Genomic DNA, 21,808 nt, shown 5'->3' on the forward strand with positions numbered 1-21,808 from the left:
AGCAGCTACTCCTAAGCTAGGCAAAGACAAACTGAGTTGGGAATGCTGGTGCAGGGAGGTATTGACTGAGGGGACAGCCCCTAGGGGTGTGTCTATGTTAAAAGCTTTGTATTAACAATTCTTGTTGCCTAGCTACTCCTACGGAGCAAAGGTCAATACCCATTGGTGACGAATTGGGAAGGGGCGGCGACTGTCGGAGGACGTAAGAGAAAACACAAATTTAATTCTACCAATGTCCCCCACAGACTTGATGGTTAAATTCCAGGTATGTCAATCTGCCTGGTTAAGTATGTACAGTATTTCACAAAAGTGAGTACACCCCTCACATTTTTGTAAATATATTATATCTTTTCTTGTGACAACACTGAAGAAATGACACTTTGCTACAATGTAGTAGTGAGTGTATAGCTTGTATAACAATGTAAATTTGCTGTCCCCTCAAAATAACTCAACACAGCCATTAATGTCTAAACCACTGGCAACAAAAGTGAGTACACCCCTAATGAACACAGTCACCATTCATAGAACAACTTGTTTTCTTTTCAATGCATGCAAGGTATTCTATGATTTGATCATCTGCATTGCAGGAAAGCATTGCACAGTAATGTAGTACTTTAGAATATTGAAAAACTTAAAACCAAGAGCATGAGAAATACAAGAACCATTTTTGACCTTTTTGAAAATACGGTTAGCTCTCATTTTATCCCCGAATCAGTTTAAACCAAAGCAATCGATAAGGTATTCATTGTGTAAGCTGCAAAATATTCTCTAAAAAAAAAAAAAAAGACCGTCTTTGTGGCATAGCAGTAATCTAGCAGCAATGTTATGCTCTTCCTTTTACTCTCCATTTCCATTCAACTTGGTGAATTAGGTCAGAAATGTATCACAGGCTCAATATTCCTTTTTAGCCTAGGCACTGGGAGTCTCTCTCCGTTTCCTCCTCAGGCATCTGACCTGGTGTGGTAATTTGATCAGGAGGGGGATCTTTCCCTGTGCTGTGAGACTGTTAAAAAAAAAGCAGTTGGTTCCAGAACACATTTTTATTTATTATTTTTTTAAGTTCTGGAACCAACTACTTTATTGAACAGTCTCACACTCAATATATACAGCACAGGGAAACATCCCCCTCCTCATTAAATTATCACACAAGGTCAGGTGCCTGATTACATTATCCTATGCAGATAAAATTGTGTACAGAAATAGAATTAACCTCAGCTATTTACCTAGCCATCTGGACAGAAACAACTTGTGAGTTCATTAACAATGGGATAGAAAGGCTTAACAGAAAACACATCGCACCTTAATACACAGACAAGAGGAAGAGACCACCAGTAACAGACTGTCTGTCTCTGACATTGAAGAACATGGAGAAGAGGCCAATGTGATTTCAATAAACATGTTCAAAATCAAACAGGCTAGGAAAAGTCTTCATATATTTGAGATATATGGTTGATAAATATTACTGTCCTATTTGAAGAAATCCAAACCATATTCTCAGTGTCTATTAAGTACCTGTCCATCATTTCCTTGGTCACTCTGTGTCCCTTATAGACACAGGTTGACTTGCACATGAGATTGGCCTAGGGGGCTGAGAGAGGGATTTCCCAACCTCTCTAAAGTAATTTGTGTTCCACAGGGCCCCCAACCAAAGTGACTCCCAGCACAGAGCGAGGATTAGAGCCTCACACCAAGAAATGTATGCTTTTCACGTACGATGCAATATCTTGCTAGAAGGCAACTTCCTTGCCTTAAACATAGTAGGGATCACTGATCCAGACAAACCAGCTGTTTTTTATATGTACATTTACCTTTTCCCGCCTCTTTTTGCTACCTGTCCCAACTTCTTTGGAATGTGCAGCTCTCATGAAATCCAAAATTAGTCAATATTTGGCATGACATTTCAAAATGTCTCACTTTCAACATTTGATATGTTATCTATATTATATTGTGAATAAAATATAAGTTTATGAGATTTGTAAATTAGTCCATTCCTTTTTTACTCACAATTTGTACAGTGTCCCAATTTTTTTGGAATCGGGTTTGTATATATATATATATATATATATATATATATATATATATATATATATATATTTGGGGGTTCTAAGTCATTTCCTAGCAAAAAATACTAATTTAAACTTGCAAAAAAAATTCCAAAAAAGGCCTGGTCTTCAAGTGGTTAATGTGATACCTACATAATCATATGTATAAAATTATTCAAATTGCACCAAACAAACAGAACAGCTTTTGGAGAAGATGCTGAGTGTATCTTTTTGTGTCTGTTCCCTGCTGCAGTAATTTTTTTTTTTTTTTGGAACCACTAATCAATATGAGGATAGGAGTTGCAAATCTATCAAATTTCTTTAACAGTGGGTTGGGGACACAGGAGATTATGCACGCATTCCCGACCCGCACATATGTAAACCTAGGCTTACTGTCCATTTTAGACAAATAAAATGTATAGTATTTATATATATTTAAAATTGATATACTCGGTGGTCACCATGGTGAACACTGCCTTCCAAGTGTCCATTCTTTGGACCCCAATCGGTATTTTGACCATGCTTAATGTCATAATTACTGATAGGTACGCTAGGGAGGCAGCTACTGCTACTAGAGCTTTGTCTCAGGCTCTCAAGCTCCTTTTATTACATTGGACTTCTCACATTCCCTCAACGCCACAAATGTGGATTGATAAAATGCGCTCAGTGATACGGATGGAAATGTTGATATATAAACACAGAGGCAGTTGCTCAAAATTTGAAAAGGTTTGGGGAGGTTGGTTGGCTACTATGGCATTAGCCCAGACGGATTTAGTAATGGACAGGCTTTTATTGTAATTCATGATATGCTCAATTTGATTAAGTGTACTGTAACTGCTGTGGCTGTTAACTAATTACTTAGCTGGATGCTCTTTATAATCCGATTGGGTCAGATTGTAGATGCTTCAGGATTATTGGGCTCTGTCTCAGCCCTATTAATACCATCTCTTAATGTGTTCCCTGAAATTTGTACTGTAGCACAGCTATGTGGGCTGGTTCCACGAGGTACTCTTTCTGATATGTCAATAAATGTTTACCTGATCAAAAAAAAAAAAAAAATATATATATATATATATATATAAATATATATATATATATACTGATGAAAGCTACAATGGTGAAGAAAATAGGATGCAAAAGGATAGGAGTATTATTTTCTTACTTGGGATGATCCATCTCTAGATGTTGTTTCACAAGCTGCTCTACTGCATCACTCCATGGAACCACAGCACCATACATTATTTGAAGGACAGCATCAAATATTAACTGTAAAGAAACATATGATTTTATTAAAAAACAGGTTAAAATTAATCATACAGGATTTTACAGGGAATGTAAAGTGGTTTTGCACATATTCCCTTTTTGTATTATGGACAGGACTAAACTGGATTTTTGTCTTACCGTAAAATCCTTTTCTCTGAGGTTCACTGACGGACACAGCTCCATGTCTTCTTAGACCCTTGGGCTTATGCTGCTCTCTCTTTAGGAGTTGGACTAGGCGGAAACAATTTTGGCTACGCCCCTGAAGCAGTCCCAGGTGGTACACCATCACTTCCTGCTATAGGACTTTAGTTTGTAACAAGCAGAATGAGATGAATACATAACTCAACCCAACAGAGAGGCGGGTGCTGTGTCCATCAGTGAACCAAAAAAAAAAAAAAAAAAAATTACGGTAAGACAAAAATACAGTTTTCTCTTTTGTTCACTGACTGACACAGCTCCCTGTCTTTTTAGACCCTTGGGATGTCCCAAAGCAGCATCAACACGAGGGGTGGGAAAAACACAGCAATACATACAATTCTCAACAAGGGCTAAAAATAACCAACCAGGTAAAATTGGAGTTCAACCAGGAACAACTAGAGCTCACTATCAGGAAAAAATACACCCTCAAGAGGTGGAAGCCTTTGCAACCGCAGCCTGCAAAACTTTGCCGCCGAACGCAGCACCTGAAGATGCAGGCACATCCACCTTATAAAACGTTGTGAACGTGTGTACAAACAACCACGTAGCCACCTTGTACACCAGAACCACTGACGCCTAAAGACGAAAGGCCCAGGAGGCACTGAACGCTCCCTTGTAGAATGCGCCTTAACAGGGAAAGGAGGAATATGACCCTTAAAACAATATGCCTGCACCGCTGTCTGCCTGATCCATCTGGAAATGGTTGTAGCAGATGCAGCCTGTCCCTTACAAGGTCCAACCGTAAGAACAAAGAATTGAATTTCCGAATCGACTCACCGCCAGGTACACCCGAATTGCCCAGACTACATTTAGGGAATGTAGAGCAATTTCTTTAGGAATTGTCGGCATAGGACATAAGGATGGCAACACAATATATTCATTCAAATGAAACCCCGAGGCAACCTTAGGAAGGAACACCTGACAGGGTCGTAATACCACTTTGTCCTTGTGAAGGTGACCGACAGGAAAAACGCAGCCAACTCGGACACCCAACGCGCAGAAGTCAAAGCGACCAAAAAGTCCACCTTCTGCAACAGAGTGAGCAAAGGAAGTTCACAAATGTTTTCAATAGAAGGCTTTTAAAGTACCGACAGAACCAAATTGAGCTCACACGGAGGTACCAGGGATTGCACCGTCAAGGAGCCAGATGGCCAACTCCCTGCACAAAAGTATGAACTAAGGACTTCGCCGCCAGTGGCCTTTGGAAAAACATGGCCAAAGAGGAAATCTGGCTCTTGATGGTGCCCAGAGCCAAACGTTGATCTACACCTAGTTGTAGAAACTCCAACAGGCGAGACACAGAAGGAATGAGGAGACCCCCCCGACTCACAATAGGCTCCTCTCAATAGGCACCGTCCACCATCGAGTTCAAGATTATCATATGGATCCTGAGACCTTGACACGAACCTCTGCACCTTCCTGTTGAGACGGTAAGCCAACAGATCCACATCGGGGGTCCCCAACCGGAGACACAGCTGATGAAACACCTCTGGGTGAAGAGACCATTCTCCCTGATCCAACGTCTGCCGACTGAGAAAGTCTGCTTGCCAATTCTCTACCCCTGGAATGTGCACAGCAGAGAGGGCCGAAACATACAGTTCTGCCCATCTCAGGATGCCAGCCACTTCCCGGGCCGCCAGGGCACTCCTTGTGTCCCCTAGATTCACATATGCCACCGCCGTAGCATTGTCTGATTGTATCCTCACCGGGCATCCCTGCAGACGATCCGTCCACTGAGACAGACAAAAGCCTGATCGCCCAAATCTCCAGTATGTTTATCGGCAGACAGGAGTCCAAACACCTTGAGCCGAGTATACTCCCAAGACAGCTCGCCACCCGGACAGGCTGGTATCCGTGGATATCACTGTCCAATACAGGGGAATAAAAGACTTTCACAGGGAAAGCGCCGGGGAGCAGAGCCACCATATCAGATACCCATTCATACCCCGACTGAACAGGATCAGATCGTCCTGCGACTGCGGATCCTTGTACCATTTGGCAAGAATCTCTCTTCGCAGAGGTCTGGTATGGAACTGAGCAAACAGAAACCCTCAAAGGTGGAGACCATCAGACCCAGCACTTGCATGCACGTCCTGAGCGACGACCGAAGGTTGGACAACAGTAGCCGACTCGCATCCTGCAACTTCAGTAGTTTCGCCTGTGGAAGAAACACCTGGGCTGATGCGGAATCCAGCATCAGACCCAAGTAGTCCAGTTTGGTGGACGGAGTCAAAGCCAAATTCTGAAATGTCAGTGTACATCCAAACTCCTGTAGAGTTCCCACAATGTCCAAATCGACTTCTAGAGCCAAAGAAGACACAGGTGCAGAAGCAGACCGTCCAGGTAACCTAGTACTGCAATCCTCATCTGGCAAAGCAAGGCCAAAACTGGGGCCAAAATTTTTGTGAACACCCGAGGAGCTGAAGCGAGACTAAAAAGTAACACCACAAATTGATAGTGCTCTTCTCACCCACGACAAAGAAAACGCTGGTGCTCAACATATATTGGAATATGAAGGTAAGCTTTCTTGAGATCGATAGAGGCCAAAAGATACCCTTAGATGAAGGAAAGCCAGTAGTGTGCGAATGGACTCCATCTGAAATTTCTGAACTCGCACAAAGTGGTTCAGAGCCTTAACGTCCAGGATCGGGCGGACCTTGCCTTCCTTTCTGGGAACGGTAAACAGATTTTAATAAAGACCTCGAAAACATTCCAATTCTGCAACCATCACAATGACTCCTTGTGCTAACAGGCCCTGCAGCCGATCGTGAGACAGGAGTAAATTGGAAGGAAAGAACCTTGCCAGAGGCAAGAACCAAAACTCGATCCCGTAACCGAACTGAATCAACTCATGGACCCATTTGCCCTGAATGAGCAAGGTCCACGAGTCTGGAAAGAAGCAAAGACGTCCCTCACCACAGATACGGGTGGGGGTGCCCCCTTCAGGCTGGGGAAGGCTTTTCCGTGGAACCAGTAGTAACCGCTTTTGCCTTACCATTCCAGGGTCTCTTGGAGCCACCCATGAAGCTACGGGTGGATCTCGAACCCTTTTCCTGCAATCCAGTTGGACAAAAGAGAAGGGACTACCTTTACGACAAGGTTCCTTGCCCCTAGCAACTTGTTGAAGTAAGGTACTCTTACCTCCCATAAGGCCCTTAATGATTTCTTCCATAGAGGCACCGAACAAACAGTCACCTACAAAAGATAGATCAGTCAGCACCATATCAGAAGCCTGGTCGGCCGACCAGTACTTCAACCAAATTACGCGGCGAAGGATCACCGCTGTCACAGATAGTCTGCCAGCCAAAGGGGCCGCATTCAAGGATGCATCACAAATGTACTGTAGCTCTTGGATCAACTGATTAGATAGCCTAGGAGGTTGTTGATTCCCTTCCAGATTCTGGCATAAAATTGTTGCCCATTCCATTAAGGTCTGGGATACCAAGGTGATAGCAAACAACGGCCTCAACATTGAACCTGCAACAGTGAAAAGGTAACGAACCAGAGCCTCCGCTCTCTTGGCCACAGGGTCCTTGAAAAGATGAAGAATGCTCCACCAGGAAAAGTGTGGTCTTATTTAGCCTGGACACCTGAGAGTCCACTAATGGTGGAACCGTCAGTTTCTTCAGGAGTCTCCTCAAAGGGATCTCTCCTAGCGAAACGCTTAGGTGTTCCAACCATTCGTTTCGGGGATCCCCACTGACAAGCAACAATCTCGTCAAAATAGGCAGGAAAGGGGAACACCTTAGTCACCTTGGAATCTGCGGGTGTCAAACTGCACCGGCGTCGCCGCCTCAGCATTAGCAGAGTCCTCCAGCTTTAAAGTTTCCCGGAAATGACACAATCATTGCCTCCTCCAGCGTTTTCTCATGCACGGCTGCACAGGAAGAGAAATTACACGCACTGTTAGAGCACTCAGGGTGCATGGAAAGAGCCCCAGTGGACTGACTCGCGTCCGCGGCGGCCTAATACACTCAGACTCTAAAGGAGGCAGAGGATACAGGTAAAGGCAGGGGGCGCTTCTTGCTAGGCCACCTTTAAAGGGCTATATCAACCTTCGACGCAAGTGACTGCAGGGCCGCCGTCATGGCTGCCAGGGAAGGCTGAGACCCAGAGGGTCCAGTGGCTTTAAGGAGTGGGTCAGGTGGTGATACACGTTCCAGGGACTCCATGGTTAAATTGGAGCCGCACTGTGCCTAAAGAAAAAAAAGCTTTTATTTTTCTCCCCCCCTCCCCCGGAAAAAAAAAAACCTTGCACAACGCTCTGAGCACCACAAGGATCAGCGCACCTGTGGCCCTGTTTATAGCAGAGGAAGGACTGTATACCCACAGAGACTCACCACCATGCACCCAGAGCTGGATCCAGAGCGCCAAAAAGCCTGCCACACTATGATCAAAGAGGACGAGAAAGTGCTGACCTTGTCACTACAGGCACCCGCTGCACATTACCGCACAGGACTTCAAGAAAATGTCTGCCGCTTAGACTACAATGGGAAACCCAAAACATGGCCGATGGACTACACACACGGCCGCCTAGACTGAAAACAACCATCAACGGTAAAATGGAGGCACCGCGCAGGACCACACTGGAACCCAGGAAAGTAATACTCCACCAGGGGGAGCCTATCAGGGGGACACCCACTCCCCGCAGTGCAATAAACGCAGGCACCCCTAACAGGGAGCCGTCAGCTGCACACTTCCACATCCCTCCGGGCCAGCACCAATGTAACACCACCGCTCAAACACCCGTGCACCCCAAAGGGGGACTAGGGGGAGAGGGCTAGGGGAAGGTGAGGGCGACCAATGCAGGGAGAACCCCGCTAGGGAGAGCGGGAAAATATGAGGAGAGGAAGGACATGGGGGGCCTACCATCCTCAGGAAGGGCCTGCGACTTACCCAGCAATTCCAACAGAAAAGAGAGGGGACAACTCACCACACCTTGGCATTAGGCGGGCATTACTCCTGGCAGTCCACTGCACCATCTTGGAATGGGGGTGCTGCAGCCAGAGGTACACTGCAACTCTGATCGTGACAGTTGTCGTGACCAAGGCTATGCGACCTTGCAAGGCATTTCATTCTCTGGCGTCAAGTGGGGCCATGTTGCAGCCAACTAAGCATGGAGATAGCGGAGTCACGCTCGTAGGCCAGACTGGGAAGGCCATAAAGATCTACGATTTTCCAGTGCGTTGTCCAGTCCAGCTATTGATTGTAGTTCACACAGGAACAGAAAATAAAGCGAAAAGAAAAAAAAATCTATTTAAAAAGGAAAAAATGCCAGGACCCAGAACCCAGCAGGAAGCCATGTCCTTACTCCTGACTAGGCAGAAAAAACTGAGGTCCAATAGCAGGAAGTGATGGTATACCCCCTGGGATTGCCTCAGGGGGTAAGCCAAAATTGTTTCTGCCAAGTCCTACTCCTGAAGAGAGCAGCATAAGCCAAGGGTTTATGAAGACATGGAGATGTGTCCGTCAGTGAACGAAAAATACGATTTTTGTAAGATCTTACCGTAAAATCTATTTGTCTGATGTCCATCGGCAGACGCAGCCTCATCTCCATGAGCTGTGTGGTTTATGCTGCCAACTGCAGTATTCTAGGCAGTACGTTAGTACAAAACTTTTAACATATACATGCCCACGAGGCTGTCCCTCCAGGCATAACCCCCACTGCTACAACCCAGCACATCAGTTTAGTTGCAAGCAGTAATAGAAAAAGGGGGGGGGGGGAAGCCGCGCTTAGTTGTTACAAGGCAGCCAGTACATAGGTAAATCAGACCAAATGAAAATAGCTAAAAAAAAAAAAGTGTACAGCACCAAATATAAATTGATAACATATTAAAAAACATATATTAAAACTCAGTAAAGACCAAACTCCATAAACTCCATTAACAGGTGCATAAAGTCAGTAATGAGTGGAAAGAAGAAATCCAACACCATACAGCTTAAATCCCAAATCTTGGAGGAACCACGTGATCTAGTAAAAGATGTCTCCTTACAGGAATGTTTGATCCCCAATCAAGAGAGGTCAAACAGGCATAGATCAAGAAGGGTAAAAACCCAAAGAGTGCGGTATCTCCAAAGATGGTTGGCACCAGATCAGTCACATTTGGTCCTTAAAGGATGTTAATTCCCAATGTATTCACGTCTCCTAAGTTTCTTACATAGATGGTTAGGTTGCCCCTCCAAAGAACAAATGGAACTCAGATGGTAAATTACGTTCGGTTTATTAAAATTAACAGAAACAAAGAAAACTACTCACATGTTAGTATATGACAACAAACAAAAGTTCCAAGATGGCCAGGGCTAGGGGCGTGCCGGTGTACTTTTTGTTTGTTGTCATATACTAACATGTGAGTAGTTTACTTTGTTTCTGTTAATTTTAAAAAACCGAACGTACTTCACCATCTGAATTCCATTTGTTGAGAGCCTTGAGGTCCAGGATTGGACGCACTTTCTGGGCACCGTGAACCGGTTTGAATAGAAACCTTGAGAGCGTTCCTGCGGAGGAACCAGCCCAATCGCCCATTGAGACAGAAGATCTCGCACAGCTTCCCGCAGATCCTTCAAACACTCCCAAGACAGGTGCAGGTTCGACTGAAAGAACCTGTCCCCTGGCCAGGACCAGAATTCGATCTTTTACCTGGAGCAAATCAGTTTGCGAACCCAATTGTTCTGAATGAAAGTTCAGGGTTCCTGAAAGAAGCGCAGAAGTCCCCCCACCCTTGAGACGGGTGCGGGCGCACCTTTATGCTAAAGAGGACTTGTCTGCAGCACCGGACTGACGGGCCGTGGGCTTGCCCCAAGGATTCTTAGTTCCTCCAGAAGTTCTGAAAGGCTTACCTTTTTCTTGCGCCCTGGAGGAACAAAAAACTGTTAATGAGAAGAACAGGGGGGACCCCGCTTAGTACTGGGTGTCTTACCCCTAGAGGATTGAGGAAGAAGAGTACTCTTTCCGCCAGTCAGTCCCTTGATTAACTCATCCAATGATTCGCCAAACAACCGTTTACCTAGAAAGGGAAGATCAGCTAGGGCTTTCTTAGAAGCTTGGTCAGCCAACCAGGTCTTCAACCAAACAATGCGTCTTAAAACAATGCCCATGGCCGGAACCCTGGCCACCAGGGGAGCCGCATCCATAGACACATCACACAGGAACACCAGAGCCTGGATCAACTGGTCCAACAGATCCAGCTGTTCCATAGGAAAAGTCTCGGGGTCCAAAGTCACCCGCAAACCCCTAATCCATTCCGTCACAAAAATTGTTTTCAAAATGGAACCCGCCAGCACGTGAAGATGGCGGGAAAAGGATTCCACCCACCTGTCCACTGGATCCGTAAAAAACGTGGAATCCTCCACAGGCACAAGGTTAGATTTGTTTAATCTCGAAACAGGATGGTCCACCTTAGGCGGCACCGTCCAATGGTTGGAGACCTTTTCAGCAGATGGGTACGGGCGTTTAAAGCGTTTTGGCACCACTAACACTGTCTATCTTGGTTGTGGACAAAAAAAAAAAGGGGGGGGGGAAGGGAAAACGTACAAAAAACGCATACAGCCCCCGCGGATCGCCAGGATAGGAAGGAGAACAGATAGGGGCGGCTTCCTCTATGTACCATCCTTCATGAGCGTACACACTTCTATATCTTGTGAGTTTTTTAATACTTGTGTGGAAATAAATAATGGTTTATACTACACTTAGGTGGTGCTTCCTTTCTGCCCTCCCCCTCTTCTTCTTCCAGACACAGAGCCTTCTAGACCCTGAGGATAGCTGCCGCCATTTATATGTTGAACTGTTATTGACTATTGATGGACTATCATTGCATGGACTTGTTTATTTATTGACACGTCTTCCAATTATTTGTTTTTTTTGTAATATTGAATACCCTCTGCGCCGGATATATTGTGTGTCAATGGTGTGTGGGTTATGCATGTGGGGACGGCCCAGTAGGCGTGTACATGTAAAATTTTTCCTGCCTAGACTACTCCTGCAGGGGGCAGCATAACCTATTCAGCTTATGAAGATGGAGGCTGCGTGTGTCAATGGACAATAGAGAAATTCCATTTTCTCTTTCATTCTTTGACGGATACATCTCCTGATTCTTCTTAACCATTGGGACATCCCAAAAGCAGTGTTAAACATGAGGGGTGGGGAAAAAAAGCAAAAAAATTCCCAAGGCTAACCATAGCCAACCAGGTAACATGTAACTCAACCATAAACAACTGTAGCTCAACTGAAAAAAAAAACCAATACACCCTCAAAAAGGACCAGGTTCTCTAAAAAGTAACCAGCAAAGCCGTGCAGCCAAAAAAAAGCATTGGCAGAGGCCAAAACATCCACTTTATAAAAATTGTGTAAAAGTGTGCACCGACGACCGGGCGTCCGCCTTGCAAACCTGCGTCGCTGATGATTGATGACAGAAGCCCAGGAGACACTAAGCACCCTAATAGAGAGTGCTCCTTGACAGGGAAGGGAGGAACCTGACCCCTGATACAATAGGCCTGAACCACCGTCTGTCTGATCCATGTGGAAATGGTTGCTGAAGAAGTGGACAGCCCTTTGTGAGGTCTGTCTGTGAGCACAGAGTCTGATTTCCTAAAAGACTTCGTAGCTGCCAGGTACACCCTCATTGCCTGGACCACATCCAAGGCATGCAAGGTAATTTCCTTTGGATGTTTAGCCTGGGACACAGGGAAGGTAACACAATGTCTTCATTCAAATGACAGTCAGGGACCACCTTAGGAAGGAATGACAGACAGGGGTGAAATACCACCTTATCCTTGGTGAATCACCAATAAGGTGAACGACAGGATAACGCCGCCAGTTCTGACACCCTGCGCGCAGAGGTGATAGCCGCCAAAGGCCACCTTCCGGGCAGCGCAAGAAGGGAAACATCCCGAACATTTTCAAAGGGAGGCTTCTGTAGAGCTGAAACCATCACATTAAAATCGCAGGGTGTCAACAGAGCCCGCACTGAAGGAACCAAATGTCGGACACCATGAAGAAAAGTACACACCAGGGAATGTGAGCCCAAAGGTTGTTGGAAAAAGACCGCCAAAGCCGACACCTGGCCCTTGATTGTACTCAAGGGCAATTTCTGTTCAACCCTCTGTTAAAGGAAGGTTAAGATCTGATCCACCGAGAAGGAGCGAGGATGAACCCCAAGAGACTCGCACCACGCAATGTACGTTTTCCATGTACGATGGTAGATCTTCCTAGAAGTAGATTTCCTAGCTTTTAACTGTAGGAATCACTGACTCAGACAAACCTCCATCCTTCAGCATCTGGCGTTCAACAGCCAAGCTGCAAAGCCAGCTACTGTAAAGCAGGATGAAAGATCGGTCCTTGGGACAACAGATTCTCCCTGAGAGGAAGCCCCCAAGGAGCATCAGCGACCAGCCATACCCGATAGGCATACCAAGACCGGCGAGGTCAGTCTGGACTGAATCCCTTCTGCTTTGATCCTGCGCAGGAGTCGTGGCAGAAATTTGAGGGGGCTGGAATGAAAATCGGTCAGCCCACCTTAGAATGCTGGCTACTTACCGAGCCACCAGGACACTACTTGTGCCCCCTTGATGATTGACATAGACCACGGCCGTGGCATTGTCCAAATTAATTTGTACTGGACACCCCTGAAGACAAATTCTCCAATGAGCCAGACAAAGACTGATCGATCAGAGTTCCAGAACATTAATCAGCAGTCTGGACTCTGCCAGACCCCCCCTGAGCACATCTGAGCTGAGGACGCCTCCCAACCTGGACAGGTTGGAATCCGTGGTGACAACAGTCCAGTAAAGGGGGAGAAAGGATTTTCCCTGTCAAAGTGCCAGAGAACCAAGCCACCTCTAAAGGTGGATCCTGCATCCACCGTGGATCCCTGTCCCATTTCACCAGAATCTCTTTAGCAGAGATCTTGTGTGTAACTGTGCAAACAGACTGCTTCAAGGGTGGATACCATCAGGCCCAGCACCTGTATGCAAGCTCGGAGAGATGACCGTCTGCTGAACAACAGAAGCCGAGTTGCCTCCTGCAATGTTCAGAGTTTTTCCCAGAGGAAGAAACACTCTGGCTGAGGCCGAGTCCAGAGTCAGATCCAGATAGTCCAGTTTTTATGGACAGAACCAAACCAGACTCCTGAAGGTTCAGAATCCAACCAAACTCCCTCAGAGATCACAGATCAATCTCCAGTTGTCCATCAGAGCAGTCGGAGACTCCGCTCTCAGAAGAAGATCAACCAGCTACCTCAGTACCGCGATCCCCCGCTGACTCAAACAATGCCAGCACCGGGGCAAACACTTTTGTGGAGACCCCATCTGAGGAGACGAGACCAAAGGTCCTCTCCACAAACCGATAATGCTCCTCACCAGCGGCAAAATGGAGCAAGCGTTAGTGACCAGCACAAATTAGAAAGTGCAAGTAGGCGTCCTTGATGTCGTTAGAAGCAAGTAGGGATGCCTCTACTGTGTGAATGGACTCCACGCGTAACTTCTGTACTCGCAACAGCAGTTTAGCGCCTTGAGGTCCAGAATGGGTCGTACCTTGCCTTCCTTCCTGGGAACTGTAAACAGCTTTGAGTAAAAACTCCTAAAAACGTTCCGAAATCAGAAGCGACAAGTCTTGCACTACCCCAAAGAGACCCGTAAGTGAGCAGGTTGGAAAGGAAGAACCTATCCGGATTTCGTAGCTTGACCAAATAACTTTGTGGACCCACATGTCCTATACCAGGGGGGTCCATGGATCCGGAAACCAGTGAAGATGTCCCCCCAATCCAGATATGAGTGAGGGCAACCCTTCATATAGAGGCATCCTTGTCCGCAGATCTGGAAGAGCCCGCTCATGGCTTGCCAGACTAGGTCCTCTTGAAACCTCTGGTGGAGGCCCTGACTTTTGATCCCTTGTCTTGAGACCTGGAGGAGCAAAAAAACCTCTTCTGAGCCGAGGAGAATTGCCCAAGTCTACGATGGGGCTACTTGCCCTTGGTAGCCTGAGAAAGAGACCCTTAACGATGTAATTCAAGAAAGCTCCAAACAGGCAATCCCCTACCAGGGGGAGGGGATCAGATAAGGCTTTTTTTTTAGAAGTCTGGTCCACAAACCAATATTTCAGCCAGATAATACGCAGAAGAACCACTGCTGATACAAACAGCCTTGAAATCAAAGGAGCGCATATGAAAGAAAAAAGGAGGCGCGAACACCTAGTGCATTACCCTTGGACACCTTTAAAACTTTTTATTAAAATGGCAAAACATACTCACAGAGATGAAGAGCAAAAATTGCATTGAATGAGTCCACCATATGTGGAAGTAATCATCCCTGTAATTGGACAGCTGACACATTTAGGGAGACATGCTCCCTTCCTCAGAGCTCCCATCAGAGTGAGCACTTGGGTGATTCAGTTGTTTAAAATCAAAGGAGCCACATTCAAGAGGAATCACAAATAAACTGTAGCCCCCGAACCAACTGATCTGCCAGCTCCGCAAAGGCAGGAGGAAGCTGTTTCTCCTCCAGATCCCGGCAAAAAAGTTTAGCCTGCACGGTCCTTTTGAGACACCAGGGCAATAGTAAATACAGAAATAAAATGAAAAAAAAAAAAAAAAAAAATCACAAAAAAGCTGCTGAACACTGAGGGCCAATATAACAAATCCCAATAAAAGCATATAATAAATAAAATAGTGCAGCGCTATCAATAGGAATAGAAGGCAAGAGAAATGTCCCAAGGTGAAGATGAGGTGATCATGCACATATATTCAAATCCGTGCTCCACTCAGTGCTGTCCAACACCCAGTCACACTATCTTCTCACATTGATGTTAGCCCCTGTGTCACCAGACGGGCTAACATGGCATAAGACTCATCACAAAGAAACCCCAGAGATTATGTCCATGGATCTTATAGCTAAACCTATTCTAATGTGCAGACAGGCTCCTGCTTAGCGAGGAAAATCCATACATTTGTATTAAAAAAAAATTGCTTCATTTTTGATCGTTAGGATTATGTATTTATTTTATTGCTTATATATATATATATATATATATTTTTTTTTTTATTATGTAATTTTTCTGAGGATTGTTACCATTTTGAGGATTGTGATTTTTAAATGGATGGCTGGTAGGAGGTCCTGGCCCTCTTCCCTGCGTATGATTTGGGCTTATCCTTTGTAACGTTTGTTTTGGGTATGCCTTTCAAATCTGATGTTTTTTCTAACATCAAGGTGAGAAGATAGTGTGACTGGGAGTTGGACAGCACTGAGTGGAGCACGGATTTGAACATATGTGCATGATCACCTCATCTTCACCTTAGGACACTTATCTTGCCTTCTAATAGTAAATACTGGCCTAAGATCCCGAACCAGCCACAGTGAACATATGGCAGACCAGAGACTCTGCATTCCTATCAGCTGGATATTTAAAGGCCGGGGACTCCTCAAAGGGAATGAAGGTAACTTTATTTAACCTGGAAACCAGCGAGTCCACTACAGGTGGGACCATCCACCTTTAAAAAACTGGATTTTTGACTTACCGTAAAATCCGTTTCTCTTAAGCTCATTGACAGACGCAGACTTCTTGATTAATATCAGTAGGGATATACTGCCCCCTACAGGAGAAGGACACTAGGCAGGAAAAAAGTTCTGGCCACACCTATGGGCAGTCCCAGGGGGTATATCCTCTCTCTCCCTGCTATAGGATGTCAGTTATGTAACAAAGCAGTGTCAGAGAATTCAACCCAACCCAACTCAAAAATAGAGGGGCGGGTCCTGCGTCTGTCAAAGAGCTTAAGAGAAAAGGATTTTACGGTAAGTCAAAAATCCAGTTTTCTCTGTCGCTCATTGACAGACGCAGACTTCTTGATTAATATCAGTAGGGACGTCCCAAAGCAGTGCCACAAATGAGGGGTGGGATAACAGAAATAAAAATCCAATCCAGAAGGCCCAACCGGAGCCAACCAGAAGCATCAAGGACTCATCGAACAAAAGGATGAGACCCAACTGAAAAAAAAAACAAAAAACCCCCGAGGTAGACCAACGGTCCCCTCAAACAGCGGCCTGCAAAACCTTGCAGCCAAAAGAGGCATCCGCCGATGCAAGCACATCAACTTTATAACATTTTGTAAAGGTATGAACCGACGACCAGGTAGCCGCCTTGCAAACCTGAAGCACCGACGCCTGATGGCGGAAGGCCCAGGAAGCACTAAGAGCCCGACTGGAGCATGCCTTAACAGGGAACGGAGGAACCCGACCCTTAATAGAATAAGCCTGCACCACCGTCTGTCTGATCCATCTGGAGATAGTCGCGGCAGACGCAGGCAACCCCTTTTTAGGGCCATCCGTGATCACAAAAAGTGAATCAGCCTTACGAAAAGAGTCAGTAGTAGCCAAGTACACCCTGATCGCCCGAACCACATCCAAGGAGTGTAACGCAAACTCCCGAGGATGACTGGGCTTAGGACACAGGGAAGGCAATACAATATCCTCATTCAAATGAAACTCTGAAACCACCTTAGGAAGGAAGGATGGATTCGGACGAAGAACCACCTTATCCCTATGAACCACCAGATATGGGGAACGACAGGACAATGCGGCCAGTTCCGACACCCTGCGTGCAGAAGTGATAGCCACCAAAAAGGCCACCTTCTGGGATAAAGTAAGCAAGGGAATCTCCCTAATATTTTCAAAGGGGGGTTTCTGGAGAACCGACAACACCAAATTAAGATCCCAGGGCGGCAAGGGCGCGCGCACCGGAGGAGCCAGGTGCCGCACCCCCTGGATGAAATTCCGCACCAAAGAATGAGTAGCCAGTGCCCTGGGGAAGAAGATTGCCAATGCTGAGACCTGACCCTTGATAGTGCTCAAGGCCAGCTTCTGCTCAACCCCACGTTGCAAAAAGGCCAATATCCGAGCCACCGAGTAAGAACGTGGAGGAAACCCAAGGGATTCACACCACGCGATATAAGACTTCCATGTGCGATGAAAGACCTTTCTGGAAGTCGCTTTCCTCGCTTTAATCAGAGTAGGGATAACTGAAGCAGACAAGCCCCTGTCCTTCAGCACCTGGCTCTCAACAGCCAAGCCGTCAAAGCAAATGATCGTAAAGCAGGATGGACTATCGGTCCCTGAGACAGCGGCTCTTCCCTGAGAGGAAGTCCTCAAGGAGCGTCTGCGACCAGCCTGACCAAGACGGCATATTAGGCCCAATGAGGTCAATCCGGAGTCACAAGGATGACTGGAATTCCCTCCGCCTCTATCCTGCGAAGAAGTTTCAGTGACAACTTGAGAGGAGGAAGGGCATACAGCAGCTGGTACTGCCCCCACAGAGTATTCATTGCGTCTGCGGTGTCCGCCAGAGGATCGCGGGCGACAACCCTCTGCACCTTTCTGTTGAGCCGAGATGCCAACAGATCCACGTCCGGGGTGCCCCAATTAAGGCACAACTGGTGAAACACCTCTGTCTGAAGAGGCCATTCCCCTTGATCCAAGGTCTGACGGCTGAGAAAGTCCGCTTGCCAATTTTCCACACCCAGAACGTGAACTGCAGACAGAGCTGGAACAAACTGTTCCGCCCAAAACATGCCGGCCACTTCCACGGCCGCTAGAACACTCTTGGTGTCCCCTTGATGGTTGACATAGGCCACGGCCGTGGCATTGTCCGACTGAATCCGAACCGAGCAGCCCTGAAGATGCTCGGTCCGGTGAACCAGGCAAAAACTGATCGCTTTCAGTTCCAACACATTTATCGATAACCTGGATACTTTCGGAAAAAAGGGCTTCCCATGACTGAGCATCGGAGACCGAGGCCCCCAAACCAGAAACTACCTGGTCCGCTCGCTCAGCCGGATCCGATTGTCCAGGAAATCGGAATTCCAGTTCCATTTGAGAAGAATCTCCTTTTGGAGAGTCCGCGTATGACCCTGAGCCTGCGGAGACTCCGCACAGAAGAGGAGGTCGTCCAGGTAGCCCAGGACCGATATGCCCCGCTGCCGCAACAACGCCAGGACTGGGGCCCAAACTTTTGTGAAGACCTGGAAAGCAGAGGCGAGACCAAAGGGTAACACCACAAACTGATAATGGTCCGCTCCCACCGCAAAGCGCAGGTACCGCTGGTGTATTGCGTAAATGGGAACGTGAAGATAGGCACCCTCTATGGGCGTCATTTGCATCCAGTGCTGCACTGCCCCCAACAGAGCCATTAGGCGATTCGGGGACAGTCGCAAATTGGAAGGGAAGAACCGCACCAGTAGAAGCGATCGCAACTCGATCTTGTGTTCCCCCCTTGATCTGGGTGGGGGCGCACCTTCAGGCTGAAGCGGTCATATCCTGAGGTCTGGGGAAGGACCAGATTTTTGCTTACCAGACGAGGGTCTCTTAAAACCCCCCGGGGGGGGGCTTTGGAGGACTTTGCCTTATCGCCCGCCCCGGAGGAGCGAAAAAACTTCTTGTGAGCTGTAAAGGAAGGTCCCTGTCTGCGACGAGGTTCCTTACCCTTATTAGCCTGTGGTAGAAAGGTGCTCTTGCCCCCAGTGAGATCCTTAATAATCTCATCCAAGGTAGCACCAAACAGGCGATCCCCCTGAAAAGGGAGATCAGTCAATGGTTTTTTGGAAGCCTGATCCGCCGACCAGCACTTTAATCATAGCATGCGCCGGAGGACCACCGCCGAGATCGACACATGCCCCAGCAATGGGGCAGCGTCCAGTGCGGCCTCACAAACTGTAGCCCCTGCACTATTTGCTCCAGCAACTCCGGCACGGCAGGAGGGAGACTTCTCCCCTCCAGGTCATGGCCTAATAGCTTGGCCCATTCCGTCAATGTCTGTGAAACCAGAGCAATGGTAAACACTGGCCTTAAGGCCGACCCTGCCAGGGAGAATATGGAACGGGACACAGATTCCGCCCTACGGTCAACTGGATCCCGAAAGGACGGGGAATCCTCCACCGGGATAACCGTGGCCTTATTTAGTCTGGAAACCGGCGGATCCACCACAGGTGGCACCGTCCATTTTTTAAGGAGGGACTCTTCAAACGGGTAGCGCCTAGCAATCCGTTTAGGCATCCCAGGGGGTCGTTTTGGATGGGCCAAATCATCTTTAATAATATCATCAAAGCATTTGGGAAAGGGAAACACCTTTTTCACCTTGGAGGGCTTGCGAGTGCAAAAGGCAACTTCCGTCTGAACTGCCTCCAGTGGTGCAACCTCCAGTTTTAGGGTCTCCCGGACTGACATAATCAGTGCGTCCACCAGTGCCTTGTCCTGTACTATGGCAGAGGCAGGAAGATCATCCTCACTGTCAGAGGAGCGCGGGACATCAACCCTAAAGGAGGAACCCGCAGCAGCAGCGACCGGCTCAGGATCAGAGTCTGAGGCATCAGAAAAGACAGGGGTAGGCGGGGGTCGTTTTTTAGCCCCCCGTCCGACAGGCCACCTCCACCCGGGACACAAATTACTCCAGGACCGCCAAAAGCGCATCAATGGTGAGTGGAGAATCGGAGGGCCCTGCGGCCACCTCGAGTGGATAAGATGGGGACTCATGTGCAGCAGGGTCCATGGCAACGCCAGGGGAACCGGTCAGCCAAAAATGACAAAATTGCAAAAAAAGAAAAAAAATTTTTTTTAACCACTTGCCGACCGAGTACGGTAATACTACTGCGGCAAAGTGGTTCGTTATCGTCTGACGACGTAGTATTAACGTCGTCAGACACTCCCCCTTCTGGGCGGCGCTTGCGCGCCGCCGGAGGCTCGCTCCCGCTGTTTTCATTCACAGCGGGAGTCGGGCCAGGGGAGGAGCAGCGGCGATCGCCGCTACTCTGCCCCGATCGCCGGGGATCTAGTGTGGAGATCCGCCCGCTGTGTGTAAACACAGCGGACGGATCTCCATAGTGACAGGGAGTGACAGATCGGACTGTTCAGCATAGCTGGACATCCGATCTGTCCATGACTCACAAAGTCACCTCCCCCCCTACACGTCAGTAAGCACTAGGCATACATTAACCCCTCCCTCTCCAATAAAATTAACCCCTTCCCTGCCAGTGTCATTTTTACAGTAACAGTGCATATATATAGCACTGATTACTGCAGTAATGTCACTGGTACCCCCAAAAGTGTAAAAAATGTCAGTAAAGGGTCCGATCTGTCCGCCGCAATGTCGCAGTCCCACAAAAAAAAAATCGCAGATCGCCGCCATTACTCGTTAAAAAAAAAAACACCAAAAATGACAGAAATCTTTCCCTTTGTTAGTAAACGCAATAACTTTTGCGCAAACCAATCAAAATACGCTTATTGCGATTTTTTTTACCAAACATAGGTAGCAGAAAACAAATTGGCCAAAAATGTTTTAAAAAATTGGTTTTTACATCTTTTTTGGGGGGAATTTCATATGAAAAAATGTTAAAAATATTGTTATTTTTTCAAAATAAACGCTCTTTTTTTGTTTATAGCGCAAAAAGTAAAAATCGCACAGGTGATCAAATACCACCAAAAGAAAGCTCTGTTTGTGGGAAAAAAAGGACGTAAATTTCGTTTGGGTATGGCGTCGCACGACCGCGCAATAGTCAGTTGAAGTCGCACAGCGCCGAATCGCAAAAAGTGGCCTGGACGGAAGACAGCAAAATCCTCCGGTGGTAAAGTGGTTAAAAGAATCCCCCAGCGCTACAGCGCCCCTCAGTGGTCACGTGCTCGAGACCCCCGCAGAGAGAGAGAAGAGAGACCCCCAAAAGGCTCACCACCTGATGCACCAGAGTTCAAAACAGGACTGCTCTCAGCGCTGTCTATCTGACAGGAAGTCCTTATGGAGTGATTTTCCCGGGTCTAGGGAGGGGCTCCGCCCCCTTACACGCCCTCAGTAACTCCTACAGCTGCTCAGCTCTCAAGCAAGACGAGCTGGGTGTACCAAGATGGCCACCGCCTATGCAGAGGACATGAAGGCTACAACAAAATGGCGGCCCGCTGAAAAATGGCGGCCTCGTGATGTCCGCAGTGCCAACAGGGGACCCCCGCCTACCCTACGGATCGATCGGTAGATGGGCCTGAAAGCACAGGTATTAACCCCCCCGCACGATCGTTTTTAGGGCAACACCAGTGGCGCCCCCCACCGCCTCCATATGTGGCCTGTAACCCACTAGTGAGGGGGGCAAATAGGTGGGGGTGCGCAACAGGACAGAGGGGAACCCGGAATCATGAGGGTCCGACCATCCCGGGGAGGGGCCCGCGTCCACCCCAAAACCCGTCAGGGGGCGAGGGGGAACATTCTACTCACCATACCAGAACAGGCGGGTGCCAACTCCTGACAGAACCCCTCTCCACCGAGGTGGGGGGGCTGTCGGCCAACA

At 47.4% G+C, this 21,808-nt stretch overlaps 1 protein-coding gene across 1 annotated transcript in view; it reads right to left on the bottom strand.

The window, feature by feature from the left end:
• KNTC1 (kinetochore associated 1) overlaps window positions 1-21,808 on the bottom strand; it is a 792,142-nt gene that overhangs the window by 391,897 nt on the left and 378,437 nt on the right. The window contains exon 28 of the mRNA XM_082256649.1: window positions 3,205-3,308. Coding sequence (XP_082112775.1) covers window positions 3,205-3,308 — 104 coding nt within the window. The remainder of the gene's footprint in view (window positions 1-3,204; window positions 3,309-21,808) is intronic.

Source organism: Pelophylax lessonae (genome assembly GCF_965119305.1).
Source record: "Pelophylax lessonae genome assembly, chromosome: 1".
Lineage (NCBI taxonomy): Eukaryota > Metazoa > Chordata > Amphibia > Anura > Ranidae > Pelophylax > Pelophylax lessonae.